This window comes from Globicephala melas, chromosome 3 (assembly GCF_963455315.2).
Source record: "Globicephala melas chromosome 3, mGloMel1.2, whole genome shotgun sequence".
Lineage (NCBI taxonomy): Eukaryota > Metazoa > Chordata > Mammalia > Artiodactyla > Delphinidae > Globicephala > Globicephala melas.
In genome coordinates, this window is record NC_083316.1 from 169,750,749 (window position 1) to 169,767,596 (window position 16,848).

General features: G+C 50.3%; 1 protein-coding gene across 3 annotated transcripts in view; it reads right to left on the reverse strand.

Annotated features, from left to right (window-relative positions):
* AP3D1 (adaptor related protein complex 3 subunit delta 1) overlaps nt 1–14,419 on the reverse strand; it is a 44,752-nt gene extending 30,333 nt beyond the window's left edge. For 2 of the 3 annotated variants that reach the window (XM_030845682.3, XM_060297412.2), the window contains exon 1: nt 14,126–14,419. In XM_030845682.3, coding sequence (XP_030701542.1) covers nt 14,126–14,221 — 96 coding nt within the window. In that variant the 5' untranslated portion in view covers nt 14,222–14,419. The remainder of the gene's footprint in view (nt 1–14,125) is intronic. The other variant, XM_030845681.3, reaches the window with a different exon arrangement.
* Nucleotides 14,420–16,848: the final 2,429 nt, after the last annotated feature.

A 16,848-nucleotide genomic window follows, 5' to 3' on the forward strand; every position in this document is an offset into this window, starting at 1 on the left:
ATAAACCATTAGCCACACTAATCAAAAAAAAAAAGGGAGAAGACTCAAATCAACAGAATTAGAAATGAAAAAGGAGAAGTAACAACTGACACTGCAGAAATACAAAGGATCATGAGAGATTACTACAAGCAACTCTATGCCGATAAAATGGACAACCTGGAAGAAATGGACAAATTCTTAGAAAAGCACAACCTTCCGAGACTGAACCAGGAAGAAACAGAAAATACAAACAGACCAATCACAAGCAGTGAAATTGAAACTGTGATTAAAAATCTTCCAACAAACAAAAGCCCGGGACCAGATGGCTCCACAGGCGAATTCTATGAAACATTTAGAGAAGAGCTAATACCTATTCTTCTCAAACTCTTCCAAAATATAGCAGAGGGAGGAACACTTCCAAACTCATTCTACGAGGCCACCATCACCCTGATACCAAAACCAGACAAAGATGTCACACAAAAAAACTACAGGCCAGTATCTCTGATGAACACAGATGCAAAGATCCTCAACAGAACACTACCAAACAGAATCCAACAGCACATTAAAAGAATCATACACCATGATCAAGTGGGGTTTATGCCAGGAATGCAAGGATTCTTCAATATACCCAAATCAATCACTGTGAGACACCATACGAACAAACTGAAGGCTAAAAACCATATGATAATCTCAATAGATGCAGAAAAAGCTTTTGACAAAATTCAACACCCATTTATGATAAAAACTCTCCAGAAAGTAGGCAGAGGGAAACTACCTCAACATAATAAAGGCCATATATGACAAACCCACAGCCAACATCATTCTCAATGGTGAAAAACTGAAACCATTTCCACTAAGATCAGGAACAAGACAAGGTTGCCCACTCTCACACTATTATTCAACATAGTTTTGGAAGTTTTAGCCACAGCAGAGAAGAAAAAGAAATAAAAGGAATCCAAATTGGAAAAGAAGAAGTAAAACTGTCACTGTTTACAGATGACATGATACTATACATAGCGAATCCTAAAGATGCTACCAGAAAACTACTAGAGCTAATCAATGAATTTGGTAGAGTAGCAGGATACAAAATTAATGCACAGAAATCTCTTGCATTCCTATATACTAATGATGAAAAATCTGAAAAAGAAATTAAGGAAACACTCCCATTTACCATTGCAACAAAAAGAATAAAATACCTAGGAATAAACCTACCTAAGGAGACAAAAGACCTGTACGCAGAAAACTATGAGACACTGATGAAAGAAATTAAAGATGATACAAACAGATGGAGAGATATACCATGTTCTTGGATTGGAAGAATCAACACTACGAAAATGACTATACTACCCAAAGCAATCTACAGATTCAGTCCAATCCCTATCAACTACCAATGGCATTTTTTCACAGAACTAGAACAAAAAAACTGCACAATTTGTATGGAAACACAGAAGACCACAAATAGCCAAAACAATCTTGAGAAAGAAAAATGGAGCTGGAGGAATAAGGCTTCCTGACTTCAGACTATACTACCAAGCTACAGTAATCAAGACAGTATGGTAATGGCACAAAAACAGAAATATAGATCAATGGAAGAGGATAGAAAGCCCAGAGATAAACCCACGCACATATAGTCACCTTATCTTTGATAAAGGAGGCAAAAGTATATAATGGAGAAAAGACAGCCTCTTCAATAAGTGGTGCTGGGAAAACTGGACAGCTACATGTAAAAAAATGAAATTAGAACACTTCCTAACACCATACAGAAAAATAAACTCAAAATGGATTAAAGACCTAAATGTAAGGCCAGACACTATAAAACTCTTAGAGGAAAACATAGGCAGAACACTCTATGACATAAATCACATTAAGATCCTTTTAGACCCACCTCCTAGAAAAATGGAAATAAAAACAAAAATAAACAAATGGGACCTAATGAAACTTAAAAGCTTTTGCACGGCAAAGGAAATCATAAAAAAGACGAAAAGACAACCCTCAGAATGGGAGAAAATATTTGCAAATGAAGCAACTGATAAAGGATTAATCTCCAAAATATACATGCAGCTAATGCAACTCAATATAAAAAAAAAAAATCCAAAAAATGGGCAGAAGACCTAAATAGACATTTCTCCAAAGAATATATACAGATTGCCAACAAACACATGAAAAGATGCTCAACATCACTAATCATTAGATAAAGGCAAATCAAAACTACAATGAGGGCTTCCCTGGTGGCGCAGTGGTTGAGAGTCCGCCTGCCGATGCAGGGGACACGGGTTCGTGCCCCGGTCTGGGAAGATCCCACATGCCGCGGAGCGGCTGGGCCTGTGAGCTATGGCCGCTGAGCCTGCGCGTCCGGAGCCTGTGCTCTGCAACGGGAGAGGCCACAACAGTGAGAGGCCCGCATACCAAAAAAAAAAAAAAAAAAACCTACAATGAGGTATCACCTCACACCGGTCAGAATGGCCATCATCAAAAAATCTACAAACAATAAATGCTGGACAGGGTGTGGAGGAAAGGGAACCCTCTTACACTGTTGGTGGGAATGTAAATTGATACAGCCACTACAGAGAACAGTGTGGAGGTTCCTTAAGAAACTAAAAACAGAACTACCATATGACCCAGCAATCCCACTACTGGGCATATACCCTGAAAAAACCATAATTCAAAAAGAGTCATGTACCACAATGTTCATTGCAGCTCTATTTACAACAGTGAGGACATGGAAGCAACCTAAGTGTCCGTCAACAGATGAATGGATAAAGAAGATGTGGCACATATATACAATGGAATATTACTCAGCCATAAAGAGAAACGAAATTGAGTTATTTGTAGTGAGGTGGATGGACCTAGAGTCTGTCATACAGCGTGAAGTAAGTCAGAAAGAGAAAAACAAATACCATATGCTAACACATATATTTGGACTCTAAAAATACAAATGGTTCTCATGAACCTAGGGCCAGGACAGGAATAAAGACGCAGATGTAGAGAATGGACTTGAGGACACGGGGAGGGGGATGGGTAAGCTGGGATGAAGTAAGAGAGTGGCATGGACTTAACATACACTACCAAATGTAAAATAGCTAGCTAGTGGGAAGCAGCCGCATAGGGCAGGGAGATCAGCTCGGTGCTTTGTGACCACCTAGGGGGTGGGGTAGGGAGGGTGGGAGGGAGACGCAAGGGCGAGGTGATATGGGGATATACGTGCACATATAGCTGATTCACTTTGCTGTACGGCAGAAACTAACACATCACTGTAAAGCAATTATACTCCAACAAAGATGTTTAAATAAATAAATAAAATGTTTCATATTCCCTTGGGAGTATTTAAATATTTATCTAAAACACAGTTACACACATGAAGTTAAAGTAAGGAACGTGGGAGAGAATGATTAGTCTTTGCAGTCTTATTTACACACAGCATTGCTAACAAAGAACTATTTACTCTCCTTTTCACAAAAAAAGAAAAAAAAATGGCCAAGGTATACAGGCATGATCTAGATCCAGGAAATTATACAGGCAGACCTCAGAGATATTGTAGGGAGGGTTTCAGACCACCTCAATACAGTGAATATCACAGTAAAGCAAGTCACACGTAAAAGTTACGTTTACGCTGTTCCATAGTCTGCCAGGTATGCAGTAGCATTATGTCTAAAAAAACAACATACACGCCTTAATTAAAATCACTTTATTGCTAAAAAAGGCTAACCATCATCTGAGCCTTCAGCGAGCCATCTTTTTTTTTGGGGGGGGGGCGGGGGAGGGGGCAGGATCTGAGTTCCCTGACCAGGTATTGAACCTGTGCCCTCAGCAGTGAAAGCGCCAAGTCGTCCTAACCACTGGACCGCCAGGGAATTCCTAGCGAGTCAATCTTTTTGCTGGTGGCGGGTCCTGCCCCCATGCTGTGGACGGGGCGGCCGTGGCCATTTCTTAAAATAAGACAATGAAGTCTGCCGTATCGGTGGCCTCTTCCTCTAACGAACGGTTTCCCCGTGGCGTCCGATACTGTTTGACGGCATTTTACCCGCAGTAGAACGTCCTTCACAGTTCGAGTCAATGCTCTCAAACCCTTTATCAACTAAGTTATGTAATATTCTAAATGCTTTGTTGTCATTTCAACAATCGATTATGTCACGTCTTACGTGGGCGAGGTTCGTGGAGTCCCAAAACAACAGCAAGAGTTAACATCAGAGATCACAGACTACAGATCATCATCACGTAATAATGAGATAGTTTGAAAACTTGTGAGAATTACCAAAATGTGACACAGAGGAAGTGAGCAAATGCTGTTGGAAAAATGGCGGCGACACGCGTGCTCCCTGCAGGGTCGCCACAGACCTTCCATTCGTGATAAACGCAGTATCTGCAAAGCACAACGAAGGGAAGTGCAAAAAAATAAGGCCTGTCTGTACCAAAAACATGAAATAGAAATATTTTAAGATCTAAAGTATAAATAGCTAACACATATAACTGACACTGTTTTCAAAAAAAAGAAGTTGGAGATGCAAGCATGACGAAATTCTCAAACACCTTGGCCTGTTCTGAGCAGGGTCACACTTCACCACAGAGCAAATAGTACTGAAATGGATGTGTGATTCAGAATTTACCAGAGAACAAAGGATACAACCTTCCCTCATATATGAACCCGGCAGCTATAATAAAACAGCCACTTCAATACTGCCTGCTCAGCAGAGTTCCCTGGGACACTTAAAAATCCCCAGGATCCCCAGGCCCTCCCAGAGGAGTGGAGTCAAACCTCGAGGGCTGAGGCCCAGAGAAGCTGCCGTTGACCCGGAGGTGCTGGCAGGCTGCAAAACCATGCAGCTGGACCCTGGACTCCTCTTTTAGACTTCTTTTTTAAAGAGATTTAGGTTCACAGCAAAACTGACTGGGAGGCAGAGGTTTCCCACCCCCCGCCCCACGTGTGCACAGCGTCCCCACTAGCAGTATCCCCCACCAGTGCGACGTGTGTTACAACCGATGAACCTACACGGACACGTCGTTATCACCCAGGAGCCACAGCTGACGGAGGTTCACTAGTTTGTGGGTTTGCACACACATACACTGACCCGCATCCACCGTTACGGTGTCACACGGCGTAGTTTCACTGCCCTAAAACCCCTCTGTGCTCCGCCCATTCATCCCTCCTCTCCCCAATCCCCTCACCATTGATCCTTCCCCCCCTTCCAGAGTTCTGCCTTTTCCAGAATGTCCCAGAGTTGGAATCACAGTGTGTAGCCTTTACAGACTGGCTTCTTCCTCTCGGTCATGTGCGTTTAAGGTTCCTGCGTGTCTTCCGTGGTTTGATGGCTTTCTCCTTAGCTCTGAGGGACACTGCATCGTCTGGATGCTCTGTCCACAACCTGGGCGACATTATCTCTGCTGCCGCGTCCCCTGCCGTCTCCCAGAGGTGCTCTCTGGATCGTCCCAACATGCCGGTCCTGCCACCACCCACAGCTGCCCCGGCTCGAGACCCAGAGCCCCAGCACCCTGCTCTCATGAGCACCAGCACCAGCAGTGCTCAGACCTTTGGGAGCTTGGACGGGTTGAGACCACCACCGCCGCCGCCAGAGATGGGTGTAAGGACAGCAGCATTTCCAGGGCATGCCAGTGTCAGACCAGAAACATTTCAGAAGTCGTTATGATACACGACCAGGGAGGGCTCTCCCCGTTATTCCATCCACCTTGCCAAGAACAACCCAGCTGCCATCTACAACCATTGCTTCCACAAGAAAATATTAACATTTTAACCCAGAAACGTAGGCGAGTCAGCGTCGAGACGAGAGAACTTCTCCTGACGAGATGCAAGCAGGACCCACAAGGAGGGCACTGTCCTGTGCTCACCTGGCTGGGCATGGGCGCCGACGCCTCTGCAGCCGGAAGAGTCAGGCCTCCTGTAGAAGCCCGAGCTGAGGCCCACCTGGGGTCAGGACCCTTCACCATCCCAGCAACAAACACAGCCAGGGCACGGCGCTGAGGAGTTCAACGGACAGAGGCCAGACAGCCCATCCGGACCACTGCCACCCCATCCACCCCACGAGCCCCTCGTCCCCGCGCTCAGCCCCCGGCACCCCACGCAGGCACGTCAAGCAGCTCCTGACGGCCAATCATGGCCCTTCTCGTCACCTAGTCGCCCTCGGCTCGGACTGGAGCCCCACCTCAGCAGAGACAGAAGCAGATGGGTGGGGGCTGGGGGAGGGGAAATGGGGACCGTAGAGTGGGCACGGCATCTCTGGTGGGGTGACAGAAATGTAAAGGTAGATCGTGCTGGCGGCTGCGCGTTTTTGTAAACACACTAAAACCTTCACAAAATTTCACACTTCAAGCAGGTGCATGCTAAGCTATATAAACCATACTGTCTCAATAAAGCCACAAGAGAAAAACCACTTCGGTGCCACCAGAATGGAAAGACGTTATTCAGCGACACGTGACCCGACGGGCCTGTGCCTCTGGTTCTGCAAATGCTCACAGCACTAGTCTACACCAGAGCGGCGACCCTCCTCCCTGCAGGGCGACAGCGGCCCGGAGACCCGGCCCAGCAGTGGCCTCCAGGGCCCGGGTCATTCAAGTGGAGGAGGAAGAGACCCTCAGCGCCGGGGTCCCCCGGCAGTGGACGGCAACGGTGGCGCCAGGACTCACCCTGAGCCTCCGCACCCAAGTAAGCGCTGGGGTCGACAAGACCAGATCAGAGGATTCGTGGCGGCACTCTGGGGAGGCCGAGCTTTCGGAGACAGCGAGGGAGGCACGCCCGTCCTGCCTGTGCCCACCGCGGACCCGGGCACAGCCGGGGGGGCTGGGACTCGGCCATGGGGCCGCAGCCAAGTCTCAGGCTTCCCGACCTTCGAATCCCACCCCGTCCCCCCAGCAGAGCTCCCAGCGCAAAGGCTCTCAGCTCTGCGGCCGTGCCCCCAGGGGACACCGGGCCACACCTGGGACGTCCTTGGTCCTCAGATTGGAGGGTCTGGCAGGCAGTGCGTGGGGCCAGGGCGGCTGCTCCACACCCCAGCGCCCAGGACGGCCACCCCCCAGGGGATGAGCAGGCCCCAGAGTCCACGGTGCCAAGGGGGCACCCCAGCATCGAGCCTACTTAGGTCACCATTCCTTCCTTGTTTTTTTTTTTGTTTGTTTAATACTTCTGGCCACACCGCGCACAGCTTGTGGGATCTTAGTTCCCTGAACAGGGATTGAACCCACACCCTCAACAGTGAAAACGCGGAGTCCTAACCACTGCACCGCAAGAAATTCCCCCCTCCTGCTTTTCAACCTCCTGGAATTGTTATGCAAATGGAATTCCCGAGGGCTGGTGACCCGCACAGACACAGCCCACTACAGACTTGGTCCTCACAACTTCCACCGCCCACAGCCTGGCCACCCACTGCGCCCAGGGCCCGGACTGTGTGCCCTGTGAATAACTCCTCCAAGTCAGGGAGAGCTGAGAGCCTTATGCTGGGAGCTCTGCTGCGGGGACGGGCTGGGGGTCGAAGGCTGGGAAGCTTGAGGCTTGACTGCAACCCTGCGGCCGATCCGTGGCCGAGTCCCGGGACCCCCAGCTGTGCCCGGGTCCTCGGTGGGCACAGGCAGGACGGGCGCGCCCCCCTCACTTTCTCCCGAAGCTTGGCCTCCCCAGAGTGCCGCCACAAATCCTCCATTCTGGTCTTGTCGGGCACCAGCGCCCAGACTCCCAGCGCAAAGGCTGGGAGGGTCAGGCAGACGGCGTCACGAAGGCTGCAGATGGCACTAAGCCGAGGAAAGAGTAAAGGCAGGCGAGGCCCCGGCGGCTGCTGCTGGGAACGGGAGCCACAGGAGCGCTTCTAGTGGTCGCGACGCTGCCCTGGAGGCCAAGGCTGCTCCTGCCCATGCTGCTGCAGTGACTGCCCTCCCACGCAGGGCGCTTCATCAAATGCCCCAGGCGGGAAACAACCCAGAGGTCCGGCAACAGTCCGAAGGATGTTCCGAAGGATAAATCAACCACAGCAGACCCCTGCCGGCGACCAAAGCGAACAAGCCACCGTGGCCCTTCCCCGCAGCAGCGAGCGACAGAGGCGGCCACTGACACCAGCCTGCAAGCAGAAGTAAGCGAGACGTTCAGGGACATTTAAGGGACAAAACTATGAGCAAGGCAAGGAAATTACCCTCAGAGAACTTAGGATAATTATCATATGATACTTAAGCTGTACGAATGTGCATTATATACTTCACAACTAACAAGAGTTTGAAAAAAACACACAAATCTAGGAGACTCACCCTGTGGGCTGTCTAGGAAACCTCCCCGTTTCCCTTCACTCTGACATCCAGCGCGGGTGTCCCGCACAATGACCGACTCCCTGACACCAGCTGGGTGTCCCAAAACTCAGTTCGGATCTGACCCTCTCTGCTCGGCATCAGCGCAGACCCCACAGGCTGAGGGCTCCGTCACAGGTCTGTCCCCACCTCACACACCCGCCAGCTGTAAACCAGAGTTCCCATGACCCGCTTCTCCGCAGGGAAGCACTTACTCGTTCGTGTTTTCCAGTTTATCACACGGTGTGAGAGGCACGACAAAGGATACAGATGAACAGCTGGACGAAGAGGCAGAGAGGGTGGGGTTCAGAGGGTCAGGAGGCAGAGCTTCTGTCCTCGTGGCACTGGGGGGCGCCACCATCCTGGCACATGGATGCTTTCACCAACCGAGAACCTCCCTGAGCCTCATACTTTAGATTTTTATGGAGGCTTCATCATGCAGGCATGATCCATCATTAACTCCACCTGCAGCCCCTCTCCCCTCTCCGAAGGATTGGCGGGCGAGCGGGTATGAAGCTTCAAACCACGGCCTGGTCTTTCTGGTGACCCGTCCCACCCAGGAGCCCACCCCGGATCATCTCATTAGAACAAAAGACACTCCTATCACCCAGGAAACGCCAAGGGATTCAGCAGCTCAGTGTCAGGAACCGGGGGCAGCGACCGAACATCCCAACAAGGATGCCCCTAGTACCTCTGTTGCTTAGTAAACGACAAAAGCTCCAGGAGCTCTGCGACAGGAGCAGGGACAAAGGCCATCTTATCTCACAATAGCACAGCGTCCAACAACACAATGACAACACAGGGGACAAGGGACGCCTGGATGAAGGGCCAGCATTAGGGAATTCTGGGAAATTTTCCTTTATCAATTTGGGTCAGGGGTTCTCGTCTGGGCAATCCCACCCCCCCAGGGGACACTGGGCCGCGTCTGGGGAAACTGTGGTTGTCAAGACTGGGCATGGCCTGGTATCAGATGGGCGGGGCCAGAGATGCTGCTCCACACCCCAGAGCGCCCAGGCCAGCCCCCCTCAGAGGAATGACCCAGCCCTGATGTGGGCAGTGCCGAGGGGGAGAGACCCTGACTTAGGGTAACAACCCATTTACTAAACGTCCTATCTTCACTCTCCTCAGAAGCTGTTAAAAGGAATCTTACAGAAATAGCTTAAAAGCACCAAGTGCTTAGCCGTGCCAGACATAACACGTGCTTTCGTCACTGTCCTCGGAGCGAGGGCCAGCCCCACACACACCTCACAGCCCGAGGAGCCCCACACAACTCGGCACAAGCATGAACCCCAGGAAATTGCCATTTTTGCGGTCAGAAGCACTAGAATATCAGCACTTCACACAGTTCCATCTTAATCCCAGATTATACCCAATTTCAAAATATCTCTCTACAGTCACCCCTTGGTATCTGTGGGGGATTGGTTCCAGGACCCCCGAAGACACCGAAATCCTCAGACACTCAAGTCCCTTGTATAAAATGGCACAGACTTGCATACAACGTGCACACAGCCCCCGGTACACTTTAAATCATCTCTAGATGACTTACAATACCTGATACGCTGCAAGTGCCGTGTAAATGGTTGCCTGCGTTCAGCAAATTCAAGTCGTGTTTTTTGAAACTTTCTGGAAATTTTTTTTTGGAAATATTTTTTAAATGTGTTTAATGTATGTAACAGCACATATATGATGTATGCTTTTAAAAAAATATTTACTTATTTATTTATTTGGCTGTGCTAGGTGTTCGTTGCAACACGTGGGATCTTCGTTGCTTCGTGCGGGATCCTAGTTCCCTGACCAGGGATCGAACCCAGGCCCCCTGCGTTGGGAGCATGGAGTCCTAACCACTGGACCACCGGGGAAGACCCGAAACTTTCTGGAATTTTTAAAAAAAATACTTCCAATCCACAACTGGCAAATACAGAACCTGCAGATACACAGAGCCGACCACACACAGTTAAAACTGAATTTTTTAAAGTTCAGAAACTTCGGGACTTCCCTGGTGGTCCAGTGGTTGAGAATTCGCCTTCCAACGCAGGGGATGCAGGTTCGATCCTTGGTCGGGGAACTAAAATCCGACATGCCACGGGGCAACTAAGCCCATGCGCCGTAACCACTGAGCCCGTGCACCGCGACGAAGACCCAACGCAGACAAAAAAAATAAACAAAATTTTAAAAATTTTAAAACAAATAAATAAAAACAAAGTTCAGGGGACTTCCCCGGTGGTGCAGTGGATAGGACTCTGTGCTCCCAATGCAGGGGGCCTGGGTTCAATCCCTGGTCAGATCCCACACGCGTGCCGCAACTAAGAGTTCACATGCCACAACTAAGAAGCCTGTGTGCTGCAACTAAGACCCAGTGCAACCAAATAAATATTTAAAAAGCAAATAAATAAATTAAAAATAAAGTTCAGAAACTTCAGTTAAGTGGGTCGGAAATTTTTAGACCCAAGAGAAAACGCTCAGACACCACCCAAACCCTGGCTGATACTGCTGAGCGTCGCCTGATGGAATAAGCTGTGGCACCAAACAGAAAACATGGAACCCACCTCAACGCCACTGGGGGGCAGGGTACATAGACTGCAGTGCCCCACGTGGAACCCACACTCGTGAGGGCGAAGCCCTCAGGAGCACTTGGCGTGCGTGGACAGCACTCAGGAAGGCTAACAGGCAAGACCAGGACAGAATCTTAACAGACAGAACCTCCCTCAATTTCTACACACAGAAAAAATTCTCAAATTGATTTCTGGGGAGAAGAATGTTACCTTTTGACTTAATAAACGCTAAGCTCGTTACAAAAAGTTACGGGTATAGTTTAAAAGACTGAAAGGAAAACCCTTCCCCAAAACATGAAAAGTACTCGTAAGAATGAAACGTTAAAAAGTCATTTGTTTTTTCCTAGTCATACCCAAGTTTTGGAAGCAAGGACATTCGCAAGTGAATTTCCACCTACCTGCCAACATTACCTGTACTGTATCTTAGGGACTGAAACAAACTCAAGCATCCAAGAAACAGGTGAATTAGCCCACTGTTTCTCAAACTTCTTTGACTCATTGGAAAACATATATTTTCCATGGTAACCCAACTCACAGGCATACATACACTTAGTATCATAAACTGAAACAAAAGTTTCAAAAAACAAGTTACTCCACCAGTGATCCGGATTTCCTAGTTTCTTCTTTTGGGGGCTCACAGAAGCCTGCATTCTGTCACTTGCTGCACCCTCACAGGCGCTCAGCAAGGTGGAGAGGTGGCTGTCACCCCCACTTCAAAACATCAGGGGGCTCTCCCCAGGTCACCCAAAGAGACCCAAGAACCAGGATGTGGGTCTCCCAAAGTCAAACACTAAACCACGCTGCCTTTCCACATGGCTTTTAAAGTCACCGATGACCCTCACTTCTGTGGTGCCGCACAGAAGTTTTAAGCTAAAATCTATTACTTTGGGGACTTCCCTGGTGGTCCAGTGGTAAAGAATCTGCCTTACAATGCAGGGAACACGGGTTCAATCCCTGGCCGAGGAACTAAGATCTCACATGCCGCAGGGCAACTAAGCCCACACGCCTCAACTAGAGCCCCCGTGCCACAAACTACAGAGCCCACGCACTCTGGAACCTGCGCACCACAACTACAGAGCCCACGCGCCGCAACTAGAGAGAAGCCCATGCACCACAACGAAAATCCCGCACACTGCAACTAAGACCCGACGCAGCCCAAAATAAATTAAATAAATAAATAAAAAATAAATAAGTAAATCCTTAAAAAAGAAATCTGTTACTTTGATGGGAAACTATACTGCTGCCAGAAGTCTTCCCTGGAATGTGTGGGGCGGGGCGGGGTAGAAGGGAAGAAGTCATCTTGGAGCTAGAAGAGTCACCCCACAGCCACCTGCTGTGCTCCAGAACATCTGGAACCAGTAATGACCCTCCAGATCACAACTCTTCTGATGAGGAAACCTCCACATCCCGACGCCACGTCTGTGGGAATCGCCAACAGGCTAAGGGCAGTATTCGCGTGGAACCTTGCCTTGAGGACTCCCAGCACCAGCACCTCCACCACCAAAACCCCATTTAGTAGGCTCCGAGCCTGTGGGGACAGCGCCATCAATCCCAAATGAATAGAGCACAGCCCAGGGTACTACCAGTGATGACTGGCACACGCCGTAAAAAGCAGACCCCCCTAACTGCATTGTGCATCTCTCTACTGGAAAGACCCCTCGGCCCCTCCTCAGAATCCCGGAACAGACTGCTCAGTAACATCCACTAACCAAGGCGGGAAAATCAGGAGGCCAACTGGCACAGAAAAGGAAATCTAAGGGTGCAGACACCTTCCAAATTCACTTAACCATGCTTAGTATCTAAAATGCAGTCCAGGGCTTCCCTGGTGGCTCAGTGGTTAAGAATCCGCCTGCCAATGCAGGGGACACAGGCTCCATCCCTGGTCCAGGAAGATCCCACATGCCGCGGAGCAACTAAGCCCATGAGCCACAACTACTGAGCCCGCGTGCCACAACTACTGAAGCCTGCGTGCCTAGAGCCCGTGCTCGGCAACAAGAGAAGCCACCGCAGTGACAAGCCCGTGCACCGCAACGAAGAGCAGCCCCCGCTCGGCGCAACTAGAGAAAGCCCGCGCACAGCAACGAAGACCCAACGCAGCCAAAAAGAAATAAAATAAATAAATATTTAAAAAATTGAAATAAAATAAAACAAAATGCAGGCCAACCAGTACTCTTTCAACTCAAAGAGAAACTGAAAATCAGACCAAGAGTTCCCTACACTTGTAACCAACGCAGCTGGCCAGAGCTTCCAACGTGATTTAAAACCCAAGTGTAGCCAGAGAAGAGAAGGAGTGACAGAAATGAACCAAAACAATCTAATTACATTTCAGCGAGGTCACACCCATTCTGAGAAAGTGCAACAAAGAGGCAAGGAACTCAGGCTCTCAGCTGAAGGACAGAGCCCAGGGCCCTTGGTGCCTCCCAGCAAATTCCTTAACTTCTCTGCACCTTCCTCCGGGTACTGCTGGGCTTCCCGGGAGCCACTGTGAGGGCCGGCGGGGTGTAATCTGGTAGTGGGACCTGCACAATGTCTAACAGTTGCTCTCCATCGGGCAGCCTCACTCTCCAGCCAGGAAAAGGGGACCTTCTCCAACACCCCATTGTGTAAGTGCATGCTTGGGCATCCATTCATGGAAGTCAGAGGTCTGGTGGTCACTAACTGTCCCCGATCCTCCTAAATCTAGGTCACAGGTTGGGGGGTGGCGGGAGGGAAGAAAATGGTGCCCACGATTACATTACTTCTGGAAAACCTTTTCCCTCCGACTTTCGGGTGTCTAGTTTAAGTCGGCTTCCCTATTCCAGGACCCCTGAGCGGCTTCCTCATTTCGGCCGAGGACATCCGCTGCCCCACCTCCCCCACCCCGTAAGAGGCGCGGCCCCACCTTCTGGGGGACATGGGCCCACGAGGCAAGGCCTGGACGTGCGTTTATCCCACCAGGGGTTCCCCCGCGGAGAGGAGAGTCCCCCAACCAGGAGTCCAAGGCCTGGGGCGGGGCCGGGGGCCCTCCCTTTTGAACAGGAGACCGAGAACCACACTCAAGATTGGAGATCCACCACTGGGGGGGCGGGGGTGGGCTGTGAAGTCTCTTCCGGGCCACCCTCGGGGAGGAGGCGGGCCCCCAACGCCGGGCAGTAAACTAAGGCTCGGAGACGGAGCGGGCGTGCGGAGGCCCAGGCCGCGGGCAGCCGGGGCTCGAGCCGGGAGCGGGGCCTCGGGGGCGGGCTGGGGGCAGGAATCAGGGGCAGGGCCGGGGTCGGACTGCGTCGGCGCGAGGGTCCGGGTCCGGATCCGGGCCCGGGCCAGCGCGCCGGGCTCACCTCGTCCTCCTTGTGGTTGCGGATGCCGCGCACCAGATCCTGCAGATTCTTGTCGAACATGCGGTCGATGCTGCCCTTGACCATCTTGAGGGCCATCGCGGCTGCTGCCGTCGAGCCCGAACCCCGGGAGGCCCGCGGCCAGGCGCCCTGAGGGGGCCCGGGGGGCCGCGTCTGCCGCCCGCGGAGCGCTGCGCTGTCAGCCGCCGCGGCGGGGCGGTCTCCCAGGCCAGGTCGGCGGCGGTCGGCGGGGCGGCGGCGGCAGCGGACCCGCTCAGCAGGCCGCGCTCCCCTCCCCTCCGGCTCCGCGCCGCTTGCAAATGGCGGACAAAATGGCGGCCGGTCAGCTGACGGCGGTAACCCGGACCGGGCGGCCCGCCCCCATAGGCCCCGCCTCCCTATAAACCCCGCCCCTTCACCCCTAGACGCCGCGTTTCCCTGACAACGCCAGACAGCCCAATGGAAACGCAGACAACGGCCTCCGGGCCGCTCGGCCGCGACCCCTCCAGCTCAGGGCTCTTCCCTCTCATAGGTCAGTGACCTCCGGAACTCCACCTACTTCCTCGTTCCGGTTTTAACCACGCCCTCTAAGCGCTCCCTCCCTGGCCCGCCCCTCAGTTAAGTGACAGGTGTGGGCGGGCCCATCTGTGGGCGGGGCCTGCTATGGGCGGGGCGCCCACGTGGAGCTTCCCAGGGTGGTTCCTGGAGAAGGACCCAGCTCCGCCCTTTCTGATTCTAAAAGCTGACGGTGTCAGAGAACTTCCAAAACCGACTCTGCGGCGAACCGATCCTGAGTCTCCTGCACATCTCACAAAATCCTGTGATATGGACAGGACAGGGATTAACATGGCCACGTGGAAAAACTGAGGCCCAGAACTAGGACTTCAACACAGTTTTTCATTCAACGAACTTTATTGACAGCCTACTATGTGCCAGGCCTGACCAGTGAATGAGATACACTTGGTTCCTGCCACCGTGATCCACCATAAAGAGAGTAAAAAAGCAAGCCACAAACTGGGGTAAGATATTAGCAATACATATATCTGACAAAGGACTTATATCCACAATACAGTTAAACAGAAAATAAAGCAGAACCAAACAAAAGTTCCTACAAATCGCAAAGAAAAACACAAACCAGTTAAAACATGGCAAAAGGTTGTGAATATGCATTTCACAAAAGAAGATATCCAGGGCTTCCCTGGTGGCGCAGTGAGAGTCCGCCTGCCGATGCAGGGGACACGGGTTCATGCCCGGGTCCGGGAGGATCCCACATGCCGCGGAGCGGCTGGGCCTGTGAGCCATGGCCGCTGAGCCGGCGCGTCCGGAGCCTGTGCTCCGCAATGGGAGAGGCCACAACAGTGAGAGGCCCGCGTACCGAAAAAAAAAAAAAAAAAGAAGATATCCAAATGGCAAATAGACTGCTGTATCTCAGTTATGAGGGAAAAGTAAATTTAAACCACACTGAAATATTTCTGTATCCCCATAAAAATGACTAAAATTAGAAAGACTGCCAATTTCAAGTGTGGAAAGGATGTGGAGCAACTGCAACTCCCCTGTCTTACATTTCAGGTAGGAATGTAAAACTAAACAGCTACACTGGAAGCCTTTGTAGTGGAAGCACAGAGTTAACCACTAGACTACCAGGGAAATCCCCTGGCTGTATCTTTTAAAGCTAATATATGTATGCCCTTTGACCCAGCAACTCTACTACTGTACCCAACAAGAATGCATAAATACATCCACCAAAGACTTGGATAAGAATGTTCACAGCAGCCGTATTTATATTAGCCCAAAACTCAAAATGATCCAAATGTCCATTGACATAAAATGGATATATAACTCCTGTGGTATATCCAACAACGGAATACTATGCAGCAACAAAAAAGAACAAATCACTGGGACTTCTCTGGTGGCACAGTGGCTAAGAATCTGCCTGCCAATGCAGGGGACACGGGTTCGAGCCCTGGTCTGGGAAGATCCCACATGCCGCAGAGCAACTAAGCCCGTGTGCCACAACTACTGATCCTGTGCTCTAGCGCCTACAAGCCACAACTACTGAGCCTGTGCACCTAGAGCCCATGCTCCACAACAAGTGAAGCCACCGCAATGAGAAGCCCACACACCACAGCAAAGAGTAGCCCCCACTCGCCGCAACTAGAAAAAGCCTGCTTCACCAGTGAAACAGTAAAAGTTGCTATTAACCGAAAAAAAAAGAAAAAGAAAAAGCCCGTGCGCAGCAACAAAGACCCAATGCAGGTAAAAATAAATAAATAAAAATTTATAGGAAAAAAAGAACAAATTACTAATACACAGAACAAAATAGATGAATTACACAGACACAGTGGTGAACACAAAAGAGTGTACACAGTGTGGTTCTATTGCCATGATGTCCAATTGCAGGCAAAATTAATCTATGGTGATAGAATTAAGTAACATCATAAGTTACACAACTATACAAGAAAGAACTGGAAACTGGATAAATAAATTCAATAAAAAATTAGTAGACATGTGAAGAAGCAAGAAAATGTAACTTATGAACAAGAGAACAAAAGGGATGAATAGAAATGGACCCTGGGGACTTCCCTGATGGTCCAGTGGTTAAGACTCTGTTCTTCCACTGCAGGGGGCTCAGGTTTGAAGATCGGGGAACGAAGATCCCACATACTGCTCAGCATGACCAAAAAAAGAGAAATGGACCCTGAAATAACAGAGAGACGAGAATAAGC